Below are 25382 nucleotides of genomic sequence, written 5' to 3' on the forward strand. Positions count from 1 at the left end.
ATAATGTGCCATGTTAAAAAATAAGATGTTTATGCCCTGTGACATGAAAATATGGTAGAAAAAAAAGAAAAAAAAAGAGAAACCTTTTGTAATATTAAATTTATGTATGATAGTCTGTCTATCCCCTGTAGTACAATAATTAAGATTAATCTTCTATACCCTGTAGTACAATAATTAAGATTAATCTGTCTATCCCCTGTAGTACAATAATTAAGATAATCTGTCTATCCCCTGTAGTACAATAATTAAGATAATCTGTCTATCCCCTGTAGTACAATAATTAAGATAATCTGTCTATCCCCTGTAGTACAATAATTAAGATTAATCTGTCTATCCCCTGTAGTACAATAATTAAGATAATCTGTCTATCCCCTGTAGTACAATAATTAAGATAATCTGTCTATCCCCTGTAGTACAATAATTAAGATAATCTGTCTATCCCCTGTAGTACAATAATTAAGATAATCTGTCTATCCCCTGTAGTACAATAATTAAGATTAATCTGTTTATCCTCCGTAGTACAATAATTAAGATAATATATATGTCCTGTGTAGTACAATAATTAAGATAATCTGTCTATCCCCTGTAGTACAATAATTAAGATTAATTTCTTTATCCTCTGTAGTACGATAAATAAAGAGAAGGTAATTATTCCCTATGATATAATGATAAAGTGTCTATATTACTTTGATACAACGTTAACGTCTCCTGTGATATGCTAAATAATTAAGTTTATATTTATTTATCCTGTGATAATCTGTCTATCCCCAGTGATATAATTGTAAAGATTATCTATCTCTTGTGATATGTGTGATTTGACAATTCATCAAGATAATCTGTTGATCACTTGTGATGGTAATGAAATCGTTCTGTTTCATGTCAAATTATGGGTAGATATAGCGATATGTCTCGCAGGTATTGTGAAATCACTGCATAGTTATTGATCCACGGAGACTTGTTGCTTGTCAGTGTGATTTAACCTACCTGTGCCTTACAAAGCATTTGCTCATGTATCTATAATTTAAGAACAGATAAAGAAATTAGTCAATATGTTTGAGTGTAAGATAACGGTTACCCACTTCGTCTTCCTGGTCTATTTAAACAACCCATTCCGACTGGGTATTAGTGGTATTTTGGGGGACAATGTGACAAATGATATCTTAAAAGAAGAACATGAGTGAATTCATCAAATCCCAAAATGTTGGATTCTGTATTGTCTTTCTTATGGCATCCTTTGGAACTCATTTCATAGATGCATCAAGTAAGTAGAATTGCACTTGTCTTCCTTACAGCATCAGTTGCTTTCAAATTACATGTATCACCGCCAATCTCTATTCATTTCACTCTCCTTCCCAGTAATAACATACCATTCTCCCCTCAACTGTAATAACATACCATTCTCCCCTCAACTGTAGTAACATACCATCTCCCCTCAATTGTAGTAACATACCATTCTCCCCTCAACTATAGTAATATACCATTCTCCCCTCAACTGTAGTAACATACCATTCTCCCCTCAATTGTAGTAACATACCATTCTCCCCTCCTCAGTAATAACATACCATTCTCCCCTCAACTGTAGTAACATACCATTCTCCCCCCAACTGTAGCAACATACCATTCTTCCGTCCTCAGCAATAACATACCATTTTCCCCTCAACTGTAATGACATACCATTTTTCCCTCCCCAGAAATAACATACCATTCTCCTCTCCTCAGTAATAACATACCAGACTTCCCTCAACTGTAGTAACATACCATTCTCCCCTCCTCAGTAATAACATACCATTCTCCCCTCCCCAGTTATAACATACCATTCTCCCCTCAAGTGTATAACATACCATTCTCCCCTCCCAGTAATAACATACCATTTCCCCTCCTCAGTAATAACATACCATTCTCCCCTCACCACTGTACATAACATACCATTCTCCCCTCCCCAGTAATAACATACCATTCTCCCCTCCTTAGTAATAACATACCATTCTCCCCTCCTCAGTAATAACATACCATTCTCCCCTCCTCAGTAATAACATACCATTCTCCCCTCAACTGTAGTAACATAACATTCTCCCCTCAACTGTAGTAACATACCATTCTCCCCTCCTCAGTAATAACATACCATTATCCCCTCCTCAGTAATAACATACCATTCTCCCCTCCAAAGTAATAACATACCATTCTCCCCTCCTCAGTAATAACATACCATATACCCACCTCAGTAATAACATACCATTCTCCCCTCAGCTGTAGTAACATACCATTCTCCCCTCCTTAGTAATAACATACCATTCTCCCCTCAACTATAGTAACATACCATTCTCCCCTCAACTGTAGTAACATACCATTCTCCCCTCAACTGTAGTAACATACCATTCTCCCCTCCTCAGTAATAACATACCATTCTCCCCTCAACTGTAGTAACATACCATTCTCCCCTCAACTGTAGTAACATACCATTCTCCCCTCCTCAGTAATAACATACCATTCTCCCCTCAACTGTAATAACATACCATTCTCCCCTCAACTGTAGTAACATACCATTCTCCCCTCCTCAGTAATAACATACCATTCTCCCCTCCCCAGTAATAACATACCATTCTCCCCTCAACTGTAGTAACATACCATTCTCCCCTCAACTGTAGTAACATACCATTCTCCCCTCAACTGTAGCAACATACCATTCTCCCATCAACTGTAGTAACATACCATTCTTCCCTCCTCAGCAATAACATACCATTCTCCCCTCAACTGTAGTAACATACCATTTTCCCCTCCTCAGTAATAACATACCATTCTCTCAGTAATAACATACCAGACTTCCCTCAACTGTAGTAACATACCATTCTCCCCTCCTCAGTAATAACATACCATTCTCCCCTCCCCAGTTATAACATACTATTCTCCCCTCCCCAGTTATAAGATACTATTCTCCCCTCCTCAGTAATAACATACCATTCTCCCCTCAACTGTAGTAACATACAATTTTCCCATCAACTGTAGTAACATACCATTCTTCCCTCCTCAGCAATAACATACCATTCTCCCCTCAACTGTAGTAACATGCCATTCTTCCCTCCCCAGTAATAACATACCATTCTCCTCTCCTCAGTAATAACATACCAGACTTCCCTCAACTGTAGTAACATACCATTCTCCCCTCCTCAGTAATAACATACCATTCTCCCCTCCCCAGTTATAACATACTATTCTCCCCTCCTTAGTAATAACATACCATTCTCCCTTCCCTAGTAATAACATGCCAGACTTCCCTCAGCTGTAGTAACATACCATTCTCCCCTCCTCAGTAATAACATACCATTCTCCCCTCCCCAGTTATAGGATACTATTCTCCCCTCCCCAGTTATAAGATACTATTCTCCCCTCCTCAGTAATAACATACCATTCTCCCCTCAACTGTAGTAACATACCATTCTCCCCTCAACTGTAGTAACATACCATTCTCCCCTCCTCAGTAATAACATACCATTCTCCCCTCCTCAGTAATAGCATACCATTCTTCCCTCCTCAGTAATAACATACCATTCTCCCCTCAACTGCAGTAACATACCATTCTTCCCTCCCCAGTAATAACATACCATTCTCCCCAGTAATAACATACCATTCTCCCCTCCTCAGTAATAACATACCATTCTCCCCTCAACTGTAGTAACATACCATTCTCCCCTCAACTGTAGTAACATACCATTCTTCTCTCCTCAGTAATAACATACCATTCTCCCCTCAACTGTAATAACATACCATTCTCCCCTCCCCAGTAATAACATACCATTCTCCCCTCCTCAGTAATAACATACCATTCTCCCCTCCTCAGTAATAACATACCATTCTCCCCTCAACTGTAGTAACATACCATTCTCCCCTCAACAGTAATAACATACCATTCTCCCCTCCTCAGTAATAACATACCATTCTCCCCTCAACTGTAGTAACATACCATTATCCCCTCCTCAGTAATAACATACCATTCTCCCCTCCTCAGTAATAACATACCATTCTCCCCTCTGTAGTAATAACATACCATTCTCCCCCCTCAGTAATAACATACCATTCTCCCCTCCTCAGTAATAGCATACCATTCTCCCCTCCTCAGTAATAACATACCATTCTCCCCTCAACTGTAGTAACATACCATTCTCCCCTCCTCAGTAATAACATACCATTCTCCCCTCCTCAGTAATAACATACCATTCTCCCCTCCCCAGTAACATACCATAAGTAATAAGATACTATTCTCCCCTCCTCAGTAACAACATACCATTCTCCCCTCCTCAGTAATAACATACCATTCTCCCCTCAACTGTAATAACATACCATTCTCCCCTCAACAATAGTAACATACCATTCTCCCCTCCTCAGTAATAACATACCATTCTCCCCTCTCAGTAATAACATACCATCCCCTCCCAGTAATAACATACCATTCTCCCCTCCTGTAATAACATACCATTCTCCCCTCCACAGTAGTAACATACCATTCTCCCCTCCTCAGTAATAACATACCATTCTCCCCTCCTCAGTAATAGCATACCATTCTTCCCTCCTCAGTGATAACATACCATTCTCCCCTCAACTGTAGTAACATACCATTCTCCCCTCCTCAGTAATAACATACCATTCTCCCCTCAACTGTAGTAACATACCATTCTCCCCTCAACTGTAGTAACATACCATTCTCCCCTCAACTGTAGTAACATACCATTCTCCCCTCCCCAGTAATAACATACCATTCTCCCCTCAACAGTATAACATACCATTCTCCCCTCCCAGTAATAACATACCATTCTCCCCTCAACTGTAATAACATACCATTCTCCCCTCAACAATAGTAACATACCATTCTCCCCTCCTCAGTAATAACATACCATTCTCCCCTCAACTGTAGTAACATACCATTCTCCCCTCCTCAGTAATAACATACCATTCTCCCCTCCTTAGTAATAGCATACCATTCTTCCCTCCTCAGTAACAACATACCATTCTCCCCTCCTCAGTAATAACATACCATTCTCCCCTCAACTGTAGTAACATACCATTCTCCCCTCAACTGTAGTAACATACCATTCTCCCCTCCTCAGTAATAACATACCATTCTCCCCTCCCCAGTAATAACATACTATTCTCCCCTCCTCAGTAATAACATACCAGACTTCTCTCAACTGTAGTAACATACCATTCTCCCCTCCTCAGTAATAACATACCATTCTCCCCTCAACTGTAGTAACATACCATTCTTCCCTCCCCAGTAATAACATACCATTCTCCCCTCCTCAGTAATAACATACCATTCTCCCCTCAACTGTAGTAACATACCATTCTCCCCTCCCCAGTAATAACATACCATTCTCCCCTCCTCAGTAATAACATACCATTCTCCCCTCAACTGTAGTAACATACCATTCTCCCCTCAACTGTAGTAACATACCATTCTCCCCTCCTCAGTAATAACATACCATTCTCCCCTCCCCAGTTATAAGATACTATTCTCCCCTCCTCAGTAACAACATACCATTTTCCCCTCCTCAGTAATAACATACCATTCTCCCCTCAACTGTAATAACATACCATTCTCCCCTCAACAATAGTAACATACCATTCTCCCCTCCTCAGTAATAACATACCATTCTCCCCTCAACTGTAATAACATACCATTCTCCCCTCAACAATAGTAACATACCATTCTCCCCTCCTCAGTAATAACATACCATTCTCCCCTCAACTGTAGTAACATACCATTCTCCCCTCCTCAGCAATAACATACCATTGTAGTAACATACCATTCTCCCCTCCCCAGTAATAACATACCATTCTCCCCTCCTCAGTAAAAACATACCAGACTTCTCTCAACTCTAGTAACATACCATTCTCCCCTCCTCAGTAATAACACTGTATAACATACCATTCTCCCCTCATCAGTATTAACATACCATTCTCCCCTCCTCAGTAATAACATACCATTTTCCCCTCCTCAGTAATAACATATCATTCTCCCCTCAACTGTAGTAACATACCATTCTCCCCTCCTCAGTAATAACATACCATTTTCCCCTCCTCAGTAATAACATACCATTCTCCCCTCCTCAGTAATACATACATTCTCCCCTCCTCAGTAATAACATACCATTCTCCCCTCAACTGTAGTAACATACCAATCTCCCCTCTCCTCAGTAATAACATACCATTCTCCCCTCAGTAATAACATACCATTCTCCCCTCCTCAGTAATCATACCATTCTCCCCTCAACTGTATTAACATACCATTCTCCCCTCCACAGTAATAACATACCATTCTCCCCTCAACTGTAGTAACATACCATTCTCCCCTCCTCAGTAATAACATACCATTCTCCCCTCCTCAGTAATAACATACCATTCTCCCCTCCTCAGTAATAGCATACCATTCTCCCCTCCTCAGTAATAACATACCATTCTCCCCTCAACTTTAGTGACATACCATTCTCCCCTCCTCAGTAATAACATACCATTCTCCCCCCAACTGTAGCAACATACCATTCTTCCCTCCTCAGTAATAACATACCAATAACATACCATTCTCCCCTCCTCAGTAATAACATACCATTCTCCCCTCAACTGTAGTAACATACCATTCTCCCCTCCTCAGTAATAACATACCATTCTCCCCTCAACTGTAGTAACATACCATTCTCCCCTCCTCAGTAATAACATACCATTCTCCCCTCAACTGTAGTAACATACCATTCTCCCCTCATCAGTAATAACATACCATTCTCCCCTCACCGGTTATAACATACTATTCTCCCCTCCCCAGTTATAAGATACTATTCTCCCCTCCTCAGTAACAACATACCATTCTCCCCTCCTCAGTAATAACATACCATTCTCCCCTCAACTGTAGTAACATACCATTCTCCCCTCAACTGTAGTAACATACCATTCTCCCCTCCCCAGTAATAACATACTATTCTCCCCTCCTCAGTAATAACATACCATTCTCCCTTCCCTAGTAATAACATGCCAGACTTCCCTCAGCTGTAGTAACATACCATTCTCCCCTCCTCAGTAATAACATACCATTCTCCCCTCAACTGTGGTAACATACCATTCTCCCCTCAACTGTAATAACATACCATTCTCCCCTCAACAATAGTAACATACCATTCTCCCCTCAACTGTAGTAACATACCATTCTTCCCTCCTCAGCAATAACATACCATTCTCCCCTCCTCAGTAATAGCATACCATTCTTCCCTCCTCAAGTATAACATACCATTCTCCCCTCCTGTAGTAACATACTATTCTCCCCTCCCCAGTAAGAACATACCATTATCCCCTCCCCAGTAATAACATACCATTCTCCCCTCCTTAGTAATAACATACCATTCTCCCCTCCTTAGTAATAACATACCATTCTCCCCTCAACTGTAGTGACATACCATTCTCCCCTCCTCAGTAATAACATACCATTCTCCCCCCAACTGTAGCAACATACCATTCTTCCCTCCTCAGTAATAACATACCATTCTCCCCTCAACTGTATTAACATACCATTCTTCCCTCCCCAGTAATAACATACCATTCTCCCCTCCTCAGTAATAACATACCATTCTCCCCTCAACTGTGGTAACATACCACTCTCCCCTCATCAGTAACAACATACCAGACTTCCCTCAACTGTAGTAACATACCATTCTCCCCTCCTTAGTAATAACATACCATTCTCCCCTCCTTAGTAATAACATACCATTCTCCCCTCCCCAGTGATAACATGCCAGACTTCCCTCAGCTGTAGTAACATACCATTCGCCGCTTTCTCAGTGATAACATTCCAGACTCCCTTTCCCAGTGATAACATACCAGACACCCTTCCTCAGTAGTAACATTACAGTTGGTCGGGTAGCACAGTGGTAACACACTCGCCTTTCATCCAGCCGTCCGGGGTTCGATTTCCAGAATGGATGTGAAAAGGTATGGGGTCATCTGCCCGACCACGAGGGTTTTCCCCAGGTACTCCGGTTTCCTCCCACATCTAAACCCCTCGCGCGCTTCCATGCAAGCCAACAAGAGTGATTTATATAAGTTAGACAAACTAGCTTCGCAATTGTTGTAAAATAAAAAAAAACAAAAAAAAACAGACTCCCCTGCTCAGTAGCAAGATATCATATACCCCTCCACTTAATTAACATACCAGAGTCCCCTTTTCAGTAGCAGCATACCATTTTTGTCCTGCTAAAATATAAAAGAAATGATCCATACCTCGAGCTCTGTTTGCTCTAAACATCAAGAAAAGAATTCCAAACAATCAAATTGGCTGTAAAATCTTGGCATACCCTTTTTAGAATAGAGAAGCCGTTTATTTTCAACCTAGTTTAATAAACGTGTACATATAAAAAAATTCATAATATATTTGGAGCAAAGGTGAGCGAAACTACGCCCATGTTCTGACATAGTGAAATCAAGCTGCTTATACTTCACAATCACACTAGCTACTGACTCCTCAGTGAAAACCCATCCACGGTTTTTGTCAGTAATTTTGTCTCTATATTATAATGTGTGTGTGATGTATATATCATCTCACACGTATATAGATACAGTTTAAACCCGATTGATGTTTGTTGTTTAAGTACATGTAATCCGATTACTTATGCATTCGATATGATAACATATTTAAATAAAAAAGTGACAAGTTCGTAGATTTGTTTTATATATTACTGCTTGAACAAGAAATATAGATGAAAGGAAATAACTGTAAATGAGGTTGTAAGGGGTTAAATTTAATGCATGGATATAGGTCTAAAATTGACAAAATATGTAATAGAAGTGGATTTCAGTGTGACTTTTAAATCTTTTAAATATCTCCTTCGCTTAGCTGGCGAAAATCACCTATTCGGCTCAATTAATACTAGCCCTATTATTAAAAAAAATCGTAGTTATCATACATCTTATAATTTTAGAATAACGTCAAGTACATGTATATATTCTGAACAGATTTTACGAAAGACACACAAGTGAATAGCAGCTTTGAATACAACTTTGAAGTTAGTAAAACAATGAATGAAACAGCATCATACAGCCTTTTTGTCCTTCTAGGACTCGTCAGTAATGATAAGACCCAAAGAGGGTAGCTCTCCTTGTCCCGCAAGCGTTTGATCGGAACTTTTCAGAAACCGGTAGTAGTCACTTAACCAATTCTTGATAGTTTAACGAAGATATCAAGCGGCTTGGTGAGCGTGATTAGTTTCTTCTCTATCATATAAACGTATCACACATGCTATATCAGACGACAACATGGTAACGACTTCAATCATTGATACCAGAATATGTATTTGTATTCATTTAAAGAATATTTTGTGCTCAAATTAAGTATAGTTTGCAAAAAATGTCAAATTATAATTCAACTACAAGTCATAATCATTTTGACTATCGTCTGTGAGGTAACAACAAAGCGACGCAGAGGGAACTACGATATAAATTCAATCAGCACATCCATTCAATTACTTTTTTTTATCAACGTAGTATAACTCATTTTTTAATTTACTTTCTTCACAAATGACATTATAACTTCTATTCTTCTGTTTCAGTACTTTAAAAAACACATTCTAAATACTAGGAAAGGTTATGCTCTTTTTAGGCTTTGCATTTTTTCTTCATACACTGATCATAAAAAAAAAAACAATGTCTCTCACCTGCCCGGTTGAAGAACCACCTGATTTCAGTGTGAAGTAAGACCTGAAAAGTACACCTTTTAATCCTCTCTTTTAAAAGGCGATTTTCAAGGTTGAAGTTGTAACTATCTTGGGTGGAATGTGAGAGATAAAAAACCAAAAGCAATCTTCTTCTGTTCCTCCATATATTTTCTTCCTTCCTGTCCAGGAGAGCGCTCCACATAATCAATAAATTGGTAGCAGAAATGCTACCCCCTCCCTTCCATAGACAATTTTCATTTAATACACCCCCACAACACACACATTTAAATTAAAATCGGACAAGCATTTTTTTCTCGTGGATTTTAAAAAAAAAGTTACTTTGTTTATCATTTAAAGACGGATTGTTGATTATTCATATTTATAGTTGTTTTGTAATTCTTTCTATAGCACCAGCTGCAAAGTAATGGTGAACTACCGTTAGTCGGGAATATCATTAAAATACAAATTCCTTATATGGGGATCACTAAATTTACATCAATGTAATATATTGATAAACAAAAATTAATTGTTAGGTAAATGAATATTTAATCAACGAAACGCCTAAAACATTATTTTACTCTCAAGAAATATGAAACAAAAATGTAATATAAATAACTCAGCACCGATATATGACTGCAAAAAGTCTTTAATTTGTATAGAATTTGCATTGTTTCATAGTAATATGTCATATATATATATATATATAGTTCAAAAGATTGTGTATCAGAACCTCTTCAGGATGTACAAATTAGTATCGCATACCGAAGTAACGTTTGAAAAAGTCTCCAAATGCTTGTATCCATTACAAAAAGACAATGACGTATCATTTTAATCGTTGATGTCAATATACTCGTTTAAGATTTTTAGTATTTGTCTTTTAACTGTTGGTTTGTTTAATATCATTTTCTTTTGGATCGCTGTGTGTTTTACCGGTTGATAGCCCTAATGACCTTTTATGTGTTGACGAGCCATTAAGAATGGTATAATAATAATAAAAGTGTCCGTTACAATTGTACGTATTCATAGAGACACTTGGATATGCCATTATACAGCTAGTAAACGTGACGATACAAACATGTTTGATGATAAATAGTACAAGTTCAAGTACAGTAAAAAAATCTGTGATCACAATAACTCTTCTCTTCTGACTAAAACTTCCTAACCTACTGAGCACTGAATTAAACATACAAAGACTTTAAGGGTAAAAAAATAGGTAACACTTAAAACTTCATGTTATTTGAGCTTCATTTGTCACAAGCTTCCCAGAAAATAAAACTCAATAAAGAACACTTCTTGTGCCAGGTATGATACGACAAATCATCTTATGAAAATGCCAGAATTTTTGCTTTGATTTCGATTATAAATCAAAACAAGTAATTTATTACATTTCAAATTAATTATACTATATGGCATAAACATGGTGCTATACATCACCATTTCATGTCTCAAAACGTATTCCGTACATCTAACGTACATCTAACGTATAGAAATGTACACCAGTTTAGAGGAGGTGGACGTATAGAGATGTACATCAGTTTAGAGGAGGTGAACGTATAGAGCTGTACATCACTTTAGAGGAGGTGAACGTATAGAGATAAACATCAGTTAAGAGGAGGTGGACGTATAGAGATGTACATCAGTTTAGAGGAGGTGGACGTATAGAGATGTACATCAGTTTGGAGGAGGTGGACGTATAGAGATGTACATCAGTTTGGAGGAGGTGGACGTATAGAGATGTACATCAGTTTGGAGGAGGTGGACGTATAGAGATGTACATCAGTTTAGAGGAGGTGGACGTATAGAGATGTACATCAGTTTGGAGGAGGTGGACGTATAGAAATGTACATCAGTTTAGAGGAGGTGGACGTATAGAGATGTACATCAGTTTAGAGGAGGTGGACGTATAGAGATGTACATCAGTTTAGAGGAGGTGGACGTATAGAGATGTACATCAGTTTGGAGGAGGTGGACGTATAGAGATGTACATCAGTTTGGAGGAGGTGGACGTATAGAGATGTACATCAGTTTGGAGGAGGTGGACGTATAGAGATGTACATCAGTTTAGAGGAGGTAGACGTATAGAGATGTACATCAGTTTGGAGGAGGTGGACGTATAGAGATGTACATCAGTTTGGAGGAGGTGGACGTATAGAGATGTACATCAGTTTGGAGGAGGTGGACGTATAGAGATGTACATCAGTTTAGAGGAGGTAGACGTATAGAGATGTACATCAGTTTGGAGGAGGTAGACGTATAGAGATGTACATCAGTTTGGAGGAGGTGGGCGTATAGAGATGAACATCAGTTTAGAGGAGGTGGACGTATAGAGATGTACATCAGTTTAGAGGAGGTGGACGTATAGAGATGTACATCAGTTTGGAGGAGGTGGACGTATAGAGATAAACATCAGTTTAGAGGAGGTGGACGTATAGAGATGTACATCAGTTTGGAGGAGGTGGACGTATAGAGATGTACATCAGTTTGGAGGAGGTGGACGTATAGAGATGTACATCAGTTTGGAGGAGGTGGACGTATAGAGATGTACATCAGTTTGGAGGAGGTGGACGTATAGAGAAGTACATCACTTTAGATTAGGAACCAACGAGTTTTATATTTTTCAACATAAATTAAAAAATAATCAGTGTTCTAATTTAGAATCCACACAGAAATTAAGTAATTATAGACCGTAACCGTCGTCAGTGAGATTCAAACTTCATCTTATTATCGACAGCTGCTGATCGATAGGATAACACTAACATCAGATTTTTTCACTTCATTTTGGCCTTTGTTGGAGATAAACATCTTTGATGGGTAACTAAAAAATGTCTGACAAGGAGTGATCGAAATGACAACACCAGATACACACCTAACTGCACGTCAAATGATATAATTAAGACTGAAGTGAACAGCAGTTGCAGCTTCTTTCATTTTATGAGGAAATGTCTGTGATTTGAGTTCAATTCAGGCACAAGTCGCCCCACATTCTGAAAATAAATCAAATCTTAATTCCGGAGAAAATAACGTGGTCCTTACTTGCCTAGGAACTTCAGTTCTTGAACATTGTGCAGCTGAATCACATTTTGAAATATCCAATGTAGACTTTAATGGACTTGATTACCGGAGCATTTCCTGAGAGGAACTCTTGTACATCATAAACGAAGGGATCTCCATTGATTGGGATATGGAAGTTATGTAAGAGTTTTCTTAAAAAGAAAAAACATGAACAAGAAAGTTCCTGAAAACAGAAATATGATTTTTTTTTTAAAGAAAATTTTTTCTTTTACTTTCTTTTTTCTTAATAGAACAAATGGAATTATTTATGTTTTTTGCTTTGGTTTTATTTCCTGTTCCTACTCTAATGGCGCCGAACTCCCGTCAGCAATCGGGAGTTTTTTGGTATGAATAATAGTTAATTGATTATTTTGTCTCAATCGAGACCTACGTTTTTGCCTGAAAATTCATTTCCTTCAGGGAATGTCTTCCTTAATTGAAAATGGTCCTGGCACAAGCCGATTATGACATATATGTTATATTATGCTTGTTAATTCAGGAGATTTGGCTTTACATAAAAACTCAAAACAAAGTTCAACCCATAAGCGATATGAGGCTGGTAGAGCGGTAGATGGAGTTCTCGGCATTGATGTAACAGACGGACACTGTTCCCATACAGGTCTATATCACCGACAAGCCTGGTGGGAGGTTGACCTGGGACATATTTACCGAATACAGACGATCAATATCACATATAGACGTAGTCGTAAGTACCAAAAAAGGAAACGCATAATCCATTTATTGATTAATATGCATGGTTGTCTTGTTTAGTTAATCTTAATATCAGGTGTTACTCATTTGGGTTGTCATTTGTGCAGTTCTTTTCGTGTAGTTGTGCTGAAACATCATTAGGTTTTAGTGCATTTTCCCACTGTATTGCATTCTACTCCTTCTGTAGAAGCCTCTACATCTAAACATTAAGTAGTTGATGATAAGGACAAGTCTAAACTGTCGAATGATTATTTTTATAGTATCACATATATGCATTGTAACTGATGCAAACTTTGGTTTTTAAACATCACAGATTTCATTACAGCAAATTAAAGGAGTTTCAAATAACTAATCTGTTTTTGGCTCAATGATGATGACATTTTAAATTGTTTAGATGGATTTTAAAGCCTGTGGGGGATGAAGGCGGCCACCACATGCTAAAATTACACTGCAATCTTGTTTCTTTTTCACTTATCGTTATCTGCTTATAATAAATATAGACCAATTTCTCTGTTGTCAACGGCTGGTAAAGTGCACATAAGTACTTTCGTGAAAATTATTATCAGTGAGATATATTCATCTGGTTTTACTCCAGCGGTAAATATTAGCAATACCAGTACTGATTGATAAGCTTGGTAGTGGCAGAAAACAAAACATTCGTTATACCAGACCAACACAGTAAAGCAGCCCTATAAGGTCTGATCTGTCGTGTTAATTAGTCAATGACTGGAACTGTCAGAATGCCTATCACTTCTTCTCAAAGTCTCAATGAAATACAAATAAACACTCGTGCCGTATTGTTTGATAATTTCAATAATTTGACTTTACAAAGACTTTGAGATAATTCTGAAATTGTAGTGTATTATACAAATGTAAACATATATCCTTCCTCCAAAATTTTGTAAATAAAGCGTGTCACAGTATAGAGGGCAGTAACCTCGCTATGCTTATTGTGGCGAGCTAATGTTTTCTAACTTAGCGAAAAAGGGATTCTTATTTAATGTGCTGAATCATTTTATCAAAAATAGTATTTATCACTTTATCGCCCGCCTCTCTTTCAATAATACCATCTTGTAGTTACAAAATTAATAATTTTATATCATCCCCAGGAACAGATCATCTAAAAGACTATAGTCTTTACGTAGCAAACAATAGGAGCATGACAATGCCTGATGGGTTTATCAATGAACAGTTAGGCTATTTGTGTTACCATGACGCTGATTCCACAATACCAACGTATAATCAGTCACGTCCGTGTCACGTTGATGGGAGATACGTTGTGTTCTACAACAACAGAAAGAACGAAGACGCATTTGTTGAGCTTTGTGGGATCCAAGTCTACGGTGAGTATAGCTAGATTGTTACTATCATAATAGTTTGTCTACCCTCAAAATACAGAAGTGAAGTTTACTTTTTAGCGGCAGATATGTGAATAGAATGGTGTTTTTCAGAAGAACCATACAGTTTAAAAAGTAAAAACAAGAAGAAATGCGAAATAACGATCCGATAAAGGTTGTCTTTCTGTTTATCATAATTTCGGCAATCGTTGCGTAATAAAAAAAATCCTTCTGCCTATCAAGGGGACAAAACGGTAATAATAAGTCACATCGGAAGTGCCGGAGATTCACACAGGTGAAATATATTTTTTCAATTTCTACGAAGTCTACCATCTTCTCTTCTTTCGACAAATTGATCTAAAGTGAACGCGGTCTATATTACATTGGGAGTATTTAAGCATATATATCGTAAACTTTAGACATATGGTAGATAAAGATGTGCAGCATGGTTATAGTTAAATCCGGTGAAATGCTCGTTGACTATGTCAGTATATCGAAAATACCATGCTTCTACTGAGTGAAGTGGTAAACATAATAGTGGACTTGATTAGAAAATAGCAGGGTTTCTTGCATGATGCTTCCATATATGCTAATAGACTGATTATAAATTCCCTTCTATTACTTAGTTTGCCTGTTGGTTCCTTTATAGTATATATTGTTCTCATTTACAAACGTGACATTACTTACATGGATTGGCCACGATTTACATGGCGGATGAAGCAGAAGACGCTATCGCTGCCGGAACATCAGGTCTAATTCTCATCGTTTCTGATTCTCCAGGTGAATCATGTATTGACGTAGTTTAATGGACTATGAGTTTGGTCGAAAGTATGTTGAAATGTTGTTACTTTCTTGTTCTGTTCTGTTTGTGTTAGGATGTCCCACCGGAAAGTTTGGGTTTATGTGTAGTGACACCTGTCACTGTCAGTCTAGTGGATGTAACCCTGACACCGGGGAGTGCGACGTAGACGGATGTCAGACTGGTTGGATGGGACTATCATGCAGTCTCCGATGTCACTGTAACTCGGGAGGAGCCTGTAACATAGATACAGGGGCCTGTAGTGGAGGATGTCAGTCCGGATGGTCGGGACGCAGCTGTGCCGTTTGGCAATGTAAGTTGAGGAGTTTCCCTTTTCATAAAATAAACTCCTTGCAGCGTCTCTCTTTGTGTATGGTGCCGTAGACCAACAAACGACATACCAAATTGATTGATAAGTTGTGAGCCTCATATTAAAGGGTTAGACTTTTGGCGGACATATTGCATTATTTTTTTCCAACATAATCCGCTTCCGTATCTATACACTTTCCCCAGCGATGTTTAAGGGCCTAAATGCCATACCAAAAAAGTCCTTTTCTGATGGAGCGAGATCAGGCGAATAAGGCGGATGCTAAATCAATTCAAAGACACAATCGTTAATGGCAGCCATGACAATGGCAGACTCTTAAACAAGGACATTGTTCTGGTGGAACAACACATCTTTACTGACTTTTCCGGGGCGCTTGCTTATAATATTTCCTCTTGATTGCCTAAGAAGTGATGCATGATGTATGTCATTTGATTGTTTGTCCCTTTTGCATATAATCTACCATGAGAATAACACCAGCATCCCAGCAAAATGAGGCCAAAACCTTTTCAGTAAATTGAACAATGTTTGCCTTCTTTGGCGGATGGTGCTTCCAATGTTTCGACTGTTGTTTGGCCTGTGGGGAGAAATGATGGACCCACGTTTCATCTAAAGTCACAAACCTCTGCAGAATCTGTCTCTCACAGGTTCAGATTAGGACGCGACAAAGTCAGCCGGATATGCTTCTGATCAACTGTCAGTAGTCTTGGTACCCAACGGGCTGAGTTTTCTTATTGAAAGATCTTCCGTAAGAATAGAATGTACTCTCAAGGACGGGCGTCATCCTCAAAGTTCTGCTTGCCACGCTTAAATTCCGCTACCCACTTTTTCACTGAAGGGACAACATTCAAGCAAATTAGTATGGATATCCTTAGATGCTAGACCTTTCTTACGCAAATATTGAATAACTGTTCTTTCAACGATTGTTCAATGGTATGAGACGCCGGGGACAGGAATTGTGCCAGATACCCAATGGATCTTGTTGATAAATTGATCAGCGTACACAATTAAAAACAACATAATCTAAGATGTGTAGTCTCATCATTTGCTTAGACCAACAATCTACCTTCTGGTATCACGGCTTCTGGTATAATCAATGGCATCTACAAATAAAAATATAATCATAGAACGTAAGAGTTTAAACAATATATAAATAATAAATGAAGCTGGGTAAGAGTATGTTTTGAGTTGTGCGAGGTTAAAGTACTTGTAGTTCGCAATATGTTTGATATCTAAAACATTTGTATAAAATACAAAATCATTCACCATGATTTCACCATAGTTAAGACAGGCTTTAGAAATACCAAAACATATGCACATCAAATCGAGTTAATGAGAAAATAATTTATACGAGTCTGATAAAGACATGTACCCAAACAGTTACTTGTTTTTAAGTTAATGAAATGATACGGGAAGAATAGTAAATGGTACATGTACTTGCAATACAAAGAAATGTGTATAACATATCGTAAGTTGAAAGTTAGGTAACATTTCTTTACATTTCAGATAGCAATATGTGAGTACACGTAGACAGAAAAACAAAATTGTAAAAACTGAAACAATGTACTAACGAGTATAATGTACATATAACTGATGAACCAAAAACGACCTCACAATATCAAAATTAAGGTGCAAAATAATGTATCTTCCCTTAGTCTTTATATATTTTTTTACAAAACATTTTCATTGGACCTTCATGATATTGTATCAAGTTTTACTTTTTATTGAATTGTCATTTCTTCAATAGAAATAACATATTGACAATTGTTATTCTGAAACTTTTGTTTGCATTGCTTGCAGATGATCTGGCACATCATAAATCCACCCGACAGAGTACTATTTACCACAACTATACGTCTGACAAAGCTATTGACGGTGTTATTACGGCGGATGTATTCCCTAACGGAAGTTGTTCGCATACTGATCCAAGAGGAAGACCCGAGGCGTGGTGGGAAGTTGATCTTGGAGAAGTGAAAAGGATCCAGACAATCAACATAATATACAGACAATTTTGTATTCATCCTTTATAACCATATTTCTTTGCATCATAATTTCAAAGTCCCCTTTCCTTTTATATATTCATTTAATTTAATAAATATTCTAGGAGAAGAATGGTCTGATCTGTACCCTAGGTCTCTGTATGATGAACCGATACTTGCCAACACATTTTCTGAGACAAGAAAGTAATCTATACGTGCCTGTTTGACTGGGATCTTCCTCTTCAAAATATACCTTCTTCCATGTTGTTCTCTAAATATACGAACTAATTCATAATGATCCCTTTAGCTCTGGTCCTGGATTATTAACATTTTTATAACAATTGTCACAATCGATTTCAGGTTTTCAAGCAAGGTTAAAATCCCCACATTAAATAACTTGGTCATTGCTGTATTCATCTACTATATCTTAAATATTATCATAAAAATCTTAATTGTCTTGATCGGGACCATAAAAACAAATTAGAGTAATACGTTTACTTACAATTTTAATGTCTAGGACTTAAAATTTACCAGTAGAATCTTTCTTCTCCTTTTGAATCTTAAATTAAAAATTATTATAAAAATAGATATGCCGCGAGAATTTCCTCGATATGATGAAAAAAGCAGTCAAATCCCTTTCGTTTCTCATAAGTTTTTCGGTTTCTGGAGTGAAATGCTCATCTTTAAGACAATATATATTATATTTAACATCTCTAAGATAGGAAACTACGTATTTACGTTTATCTCAATTGGAAAGAACCTGGACCCCCCCCCCCCCCCCACACACACACTTTCAAGTCAAGCTAACAGTATCACAGTCTAGTCTGGAACGTAGAGATATCAAATAAGGGAGTAAGGACAGAAAAGAAATGAGTTAAATAACAAGAGACTGTAAAATCATATAAGGTGATGTTTTGTACTACCATCCGCCTGTTCTTCAAAATAATTATCATCTGTACTGTACCTTCAGAACCTTATCGGTAGTGAAGCCGGAAACCGGAAGTAGTATACTAATAAAAACAAAAATATTCTGGTTCCCTACGGACTAAGTGCACTTTAGTGCTAAGTGCTACCTGCCCAAGGTGTTCCGACGTTGGAGAAATTCCGCGTCGAGTTAGCTTAAATATGATCATTGTTACAGAAGGAATAAAACCGAGAGAAAAAGAAAAAGACAGAAATACATCCAATGAAAATAAAAGTAGTATTCCTATGTTCAGGAAATAAGAATTCAGTTATGACTTAAGGATCTGAATGAAATCAACTATATCTGAATAAGTGGACTAAAATTGATTAGCAGCATATAACACATATATGTTAAATACTATACTAAAAGGATAAAGAAACACAGGGTGAACTTTAAACCAGAAATTAAGTATGATATCGTTCTTCATTTAAAACGAAATTTTGTATACTTACAGATAAATTAAAGCTTAAAAATTTCCAAAGTCTGTATTTTGCATCTGACAATTGGTTTAGAGGTACTAACGATTAAAGTGAATGGACCCATAGGATTTTGAAATTGAACTGAGTCATCAATATCTTGTGTGTACGCCGTTTGCTGTGGTCACGGCCCTTATTCTTCTGGTCATAGAGTTCATGAGAGCGTTAATCCGTCTTATGGGGATGTTGTCCCTCTCTTCAATCAGAGCTCTGGTCAACTGCTCTCGAGTAGCAGGGGGTGGCTGCCGCTTTCGAACCTGTCTATCCAACTGGTCCCAAAGATGCTCGATCGGGGACAAATCAGGGCTAGTGGTTGAATGTTGTTGTTGGCCAGAAAGACTTGGCAAATCCTTGCTACGTGGGGCCTAGCATTATCCTACTAGAGGGTTAGATTATGCTGCTGTAAGAAAGGGATAACATCGGGTCGGAGGATCTCATCTCTATACTTAGCTGCTGTTAAATTGCCATCAATTACAACCAATTGTGATTTTAACCCGTGTGAGATTCTCCCCACACCATTACTGAACCGCCCCCAAACCTATCCCTCTCTACAACGCAAGCGTCCGTAAAACGTTCGTCACGACGTCGGTAGACACGTTGACGGCCGTCAGATCGATAAAGATTGAATCGAGACTCGTCCAGAAGAAAACTTGTCTCCACTGCCTCAGTGGAAACCGTCGTGGAGCATGTGCAGCGACCCAGGCCATACGACGCTGACGTCGAGCAGGGGTAAGGTGTGGACCTACGTAGGGGCGACGTGCTCTTACACCAACTTCTCGTAATCGATTCCTTACAGTTTTTGAACTTATAGGACGCCTATGATTTCCACGAACATTAAGTACACTCTCAACGGCAGTAAGGCGCCGATTACGCTCATGAGAGACGACGATATAGCGATCCTGACGTCGTGACGTTACGCGCGGACGTCCTGACCTAGGTCGATCGGCCAATCGCCCAGTTTCCCGAAGACGTCTTACAAGACGTTCTATGGTGGAAACATTAACACCAAAGTGCCTAGCAACCTGATTTTGCAGCTGTCCTTGCATCAGCATCTGAATGGCCTGACCCCTCTAAACTTCTGTGAGTCGTGCCACTCTTAAAATGAATAAAATTCTCAATTAATTTTAGGGAAGCAGTTGGTCTGTCTAAAGACTAACGAAGAGTGACTTGACCAACGCTGCATGAGACCAGAACAACACGGTGCACGAGATTCTTGTTTTTTCCTACCTCCAGTTACCAGAGCTGCGCACTGTACCGTGACTAAATTTTCGGTACATGACAAGGTGTAATATGACCTAATTATTCAATCCACAAAGTTTCACTTTATTTGGAGAACGCGTTTTCAAAATATCGGAATAAATATTACCCTGCGTTTCTTTATCCTTTCAGTATATAAGAAGAGTTATAAATTATGGACTTACCGCAAGTATAGATAACTTTCTCGATTAAATCCATAAAAGGTGGAAACACAATATTAACACTTATTGACTATTTCACACACAACATATAAAAATTATCAACATCTTGCTGCTAAAATCAGAGACATATTAATAAAATGGTCGGCGACACATAGGAATGTGTCTTTTGCTGTCTCTGCCGACCTCTCTGGTGAAAATATCTATCATTTTGTGAAAAAAAGAATCCTAATAGTTACTTCGGAAGTTTCCATCGTTCATCATGTCGTTTGTGTCCAGTAGAGTATTTATGAACAGTCGTTGTTTCTTTCAATTCTCCAGAACTCAAAAAAAAAAAAAAAAAAAAAATTCCATCCACACTATAAGTGTTTTTACACAGTCCAGACTGAAAGCATCTCTCTAATTTTCCCTGCTGATAGTGAATTTAACAATCATATTCCTTTGTTTTGCTCTGTCAAAGTTCCCTAGTCTGTGAGCTATGTCAATGTCATTCTTTGTCAAATCCATTCTTTGTACGTGACGAAGTACACCACTTTTCCTTCATACTCTTCCACAGACTCATTTTACGAGAGATCATCTAGACCAGTTATCCGAATGGAATCTTCTCTTACACGCTGTTCACGGTCATTCTGTTTTCCTGTATCTCATTATCTTTGTTTCTGTTTCCTCAGATTCTAGCTCGTAAATTCTCCCTTCTATACGATCTGTCATTTCCAATATTTCAGCACATATGACACGGTTTTGTTGCAGAGTCTTCCCATCAAGATATTCACGAATCAGCATCGAAGAAATCAATTCATCTAATCTGTCTTCAACTGTCTTCTTTTCTTTTTCAACATTTTCAACATCAAGACTTGTATGCCTTTCCGTACTCATCGAGTAACTTCCAGCCGGCATGGTTAAGATGACAATGCTTATATATAATGTATATCGTACACACACTTACAGGTATAAATCCAGGTATACAATAAAAGTGTACACTAGTCACGGGTATTTCCCCAGTCCATAGTTTGGAATCAAACTTCTTCAAATAACATTTTGTAGAATAAAACTTACAGAAACTGTGCAAAATTCTGTTTGTACGACAACATCATAGTTAGCAAAATGTGAGTCTTACATGGGCTGATGTTTGCGCAGAAAAAAAACTCATCCTATCTTCTTGAAATACACGTTTGTTGTATTCAAATTGTGGTTTATTCTGTTTCAGATACCTTCCGAATGTCCGGGTTTTATCTCTATATATCAAACAGTTCCTATAATAACTCCCAAGCGCTGAGTCGAGACTATTTATGTTACCATGACCACGGACCCGGTCTGCCCTCCTACATCCAGTCACTATGGTGTTCTGTCTCAGGTCGATACGTCATATTCTATAACAAACGTCCTGCTGACTACGAGCCATTGAATGTAAAGTATTATTCGGAAAGGAATGCAACTATTGAGCTGTGTGAGGTCCAGGTCATTGGAGGTGATTATGTTAATCATACTAAAACATTTCACGCATAGTATGACCTTAACACGAGTGTCAGATATTAGCATATTTCATTTTCCTTACCATTAAAAAAACCCTCTAGTTAATATCCTCTCAAAAACTGATAATCCTCCTATATTTCAATTACTCACGACGACATCGAAGTGGCGTCATATATGTAATTCTATTTTTAATTCACATCTAATTTTTTCGTCACAGTTTGCGATCCGGGTAAATTTGGAAAAGACTGTAGCCAGACATGTCACTGTGTCACATCTGACTGTAACAAATTGACGGGGTCTTGTCTTATCCTGGGCTGTTCCGCTGGCTGGGCGGGTAAAGCTTGTGACCAAGGTATTTTTTTTTCATTTTTGTCGTCTGTTTAGGTATAGACAATTTATGCAAATTGTGGATAGTGCCGTCGATAAGCAGAACAGAACAAAACAAAACCAGAAAATTGTTATTAAAATGGCAATATCGTTCTATTCAAGATCTTTCCGATTTCAAATTTTCCGATTGTGTGTTATCCATTTCTAGATTGAACACACAAATGAATAGTATCTTTTAATAGTTTAGAGGTGGATACCCTTCTGTCAAACAATGAATTGAACTGCATCATTCAGCTGTTTTGTCCTTCTAGGACTTGTCAGTGATAATGCGAAGGAACTAATTTCTCAATTGAGAAAAACCCAAAGTGATAGGAAGAAAAGTCAAAATCTAGACGGGCAGCAGTCCTATAATTAGATGAATTATAATCCCCCCATTCTTCCCTAAACTACAGCGTTTAAATTCCAAATCTTATTCGATATTCTAGGAATTGATCCCAACAACATGCTTTCTTTTGTCTAGTTAGCTGGTACCGATTTAAAGAAAAATAATTGGGTCAAAATAACAAAAAGTTTCATAATCATTGAAAACTCACTAATGACGAATAAATCGAGAAATTCATTGTTCTAGTTGATGGTTCTATACCATTTATTTTCAGTCTGTTCTCATGGACACTTTGGTCCAGACTGTCGGCGCATGTGTCATTGTAACATTGGGGAATGTAACAGAATTGATGGTACATGCAACATATCGGGTTGTGTTAGTGGTTGGAGCGGAGTGGCTTGTGATACAGGTAGGTGACAAGTGCATGCTTTTTTACAGACATGTTTTTGGTTATTTATCGATTTACATGGTTGCAGATAATGCTGGATCATTTCTATCTTACGTTAAGATACAGTGACAACATACATGTCCACTCCTTTTTATTAAGTTTTAATTGTCAACCCGGTCCTTTTCAATATCGTGATATGTGTTTCAAAATACAACTTTAAATTTCACAAAACTATGCGATTGTTAACGTATATTTTGTTATTGTTATAAGAATGATCCCTTTTACAGATTGTGATTTAGATAGGTTTGGAGAGAATTGTATACACAAATGTCACTGTAAGGAAGAAGGATGCGATAACGCTAATGGCAAGTGTAAAGTCACAGGATGCATGGATGGATGGAAGGGGACATCTTGTGATCAATGTACGTATTTTGTCATTAAAAACACCACAAATTCGTCATGATTCTATTGACGCAAAGTGTGTCTTGTATGCTGTGCTAGATCGTTTTTGTAATAGTCAAAGTACAGAAAAATCGAGGAAATTCTTTTTCTATGTCTTTAGCGATTTACAACAGTAGTTATTTTACTTTTTTAAAACATGGAAACTTCCAATACTAATCATGGGAAATATTTCACAACCTAACTTATTCATTGACTATTTCGCTGATACCATTGTGTAGTTATTAGTATTAAATGAATGTAGGAGTCTTAACTTCCACGCTGTGCAGGCTTTTCATGGATTAAACATGACAGAATACCGCCTGGTTCGTACAATTTCATGGGTCGTATTGCACGTGATGCTGATTAATAAACGTGGAAGTAATTATTGATTAAAGTACAGTATTCTGATTTAAGGTGGATATAACAAGTAAATAAATATATTGATAACATACACATTTTTCGACCCGAGTTTCACTAGGAACCTCTTAAGAAGAAAAAGGGGCGAAGTTTAAGATGGATTGTGACCACAATTATTTTTACTATATGTTTTTGTTGTAAATGTAAAATTCATCATAAAGTCCGATAGCTTCATATGCAAATGTCCGTCTCACCTGGCCAAGATCAACATCTGAGACGCAAAATGTAAACATTTCAGCTCATCATGTTCAGCATTTTCTGGAGACACACCTCAAGGTGTGTCGCCAACGTCAATTATATACATCCGGATCAAGGGTACAGGTGAAAACAGGGCTTCTCACTCAGGATCCAGCAGCACAAAATACATGTTCAATATAAATAATTTACACACTGATAGTAAAATTATCGTCTCTATAACAGATCTACATCAAATTTATAGGCAAACATCCAATTCAAAGAGGCATGTTAATGTTTTCCTATATACTGACAATTTTAGGGACTTCATTCATGGGGCATGGACCCGTAAGAATTTATTTGTGATCCCAGTCCAGATGCTCATATGAATGAGGAACGGAAACATAATTGAAAGCTGTCAAGATTAGTATTAGGTAATCAGATTCAAAACGGAAAATGACTGATTATACCATGTATTTGTAATGGAAATGTGATGATAATGTACAATGATATTTCTGGAGGTTCAGTACAATACTCGGAGTTTTATATTTCAAAATCACATCCACATCCTAGGATGTAACAAGAACGTTTATTTTATCATAGACATAGACAGGGAAATCTTCCAGATGTAGATTTCGTGTCAATACAATATGTAATTTAATTCGTCTAATACTTGCTATTCCATTTGTCTGACGACACATGACACGAAACGTTACAGAAATAGAGCGTTCTATTTCACATTAATATTGTCGTATAATATTCTCATTCTATACTGTGTCATTATGAATAAGACCTGACATTGTCATTTTTGATGTATAGTATTAAGAAAACATTGTTTAGTGTGTGATTCTTGGAATCTTGTCCAGTTAAACATTACGTTATTTTTAGTAATTTATTCTGCTCCTTTTCTTCGCATGTCAATTGCCATTTTTGTCTATTGTGACCCTCAAAGTATTGGTATAATATTTAGTAGTAGGTTTGGAAAAGAATGAAAGTTTCATGGTGGCCACCACAATCTTATAGCGGGCGTAGTTGAT

At 37.7% G+C, this 25382-nt stretch overlaps 1 protein-coding gene across 1 annotated transcript; it reads left to right on the forward strand.

Annotated features, from left to right (window-relative positions):
• Window positions 1–1173: 1173 nt before the first annotated feature.
• On the forward strand, window positions 1174–23735 carry LOC132553484 (multiple epidermal growth factor-like domains protein 10; the record flags this gene model as incomplete). The annotated part of the gene is made up of 8 exons (XM_060217732.1): window positions 1174–1261; window positions 13237–13443; window positions 14558–14791; window positions 15661–15897; window positions 21951–22211; window positions 22434–22568; window positions 23200–23334; window positions 23601–23735. Coding segments are annotated over exons 1-8 (1432 nt in total), but the record flags the coding sequence as incomplete, so codon positions are not given.
• Window positions 23736–25382: the final 1647 nt, after the last annotated feature.

The sequence above is a fragment of the Ylistrum balloti genome, unplaced genomic scaffold, assembly GCF_031769215.1.
Source record: "Ylistrum balloti isolate Yb309-2 unplaced genomic scaffold, AGI_CSIRO_Ybal_v1 Utg370330, whole genome shotgun sequence".
NCBI lineage: Eukaryota > Metazoa > Mollusca > Bivalvia > Pectinida > Pectinidae > Ylistrum > Ylistrum balloti.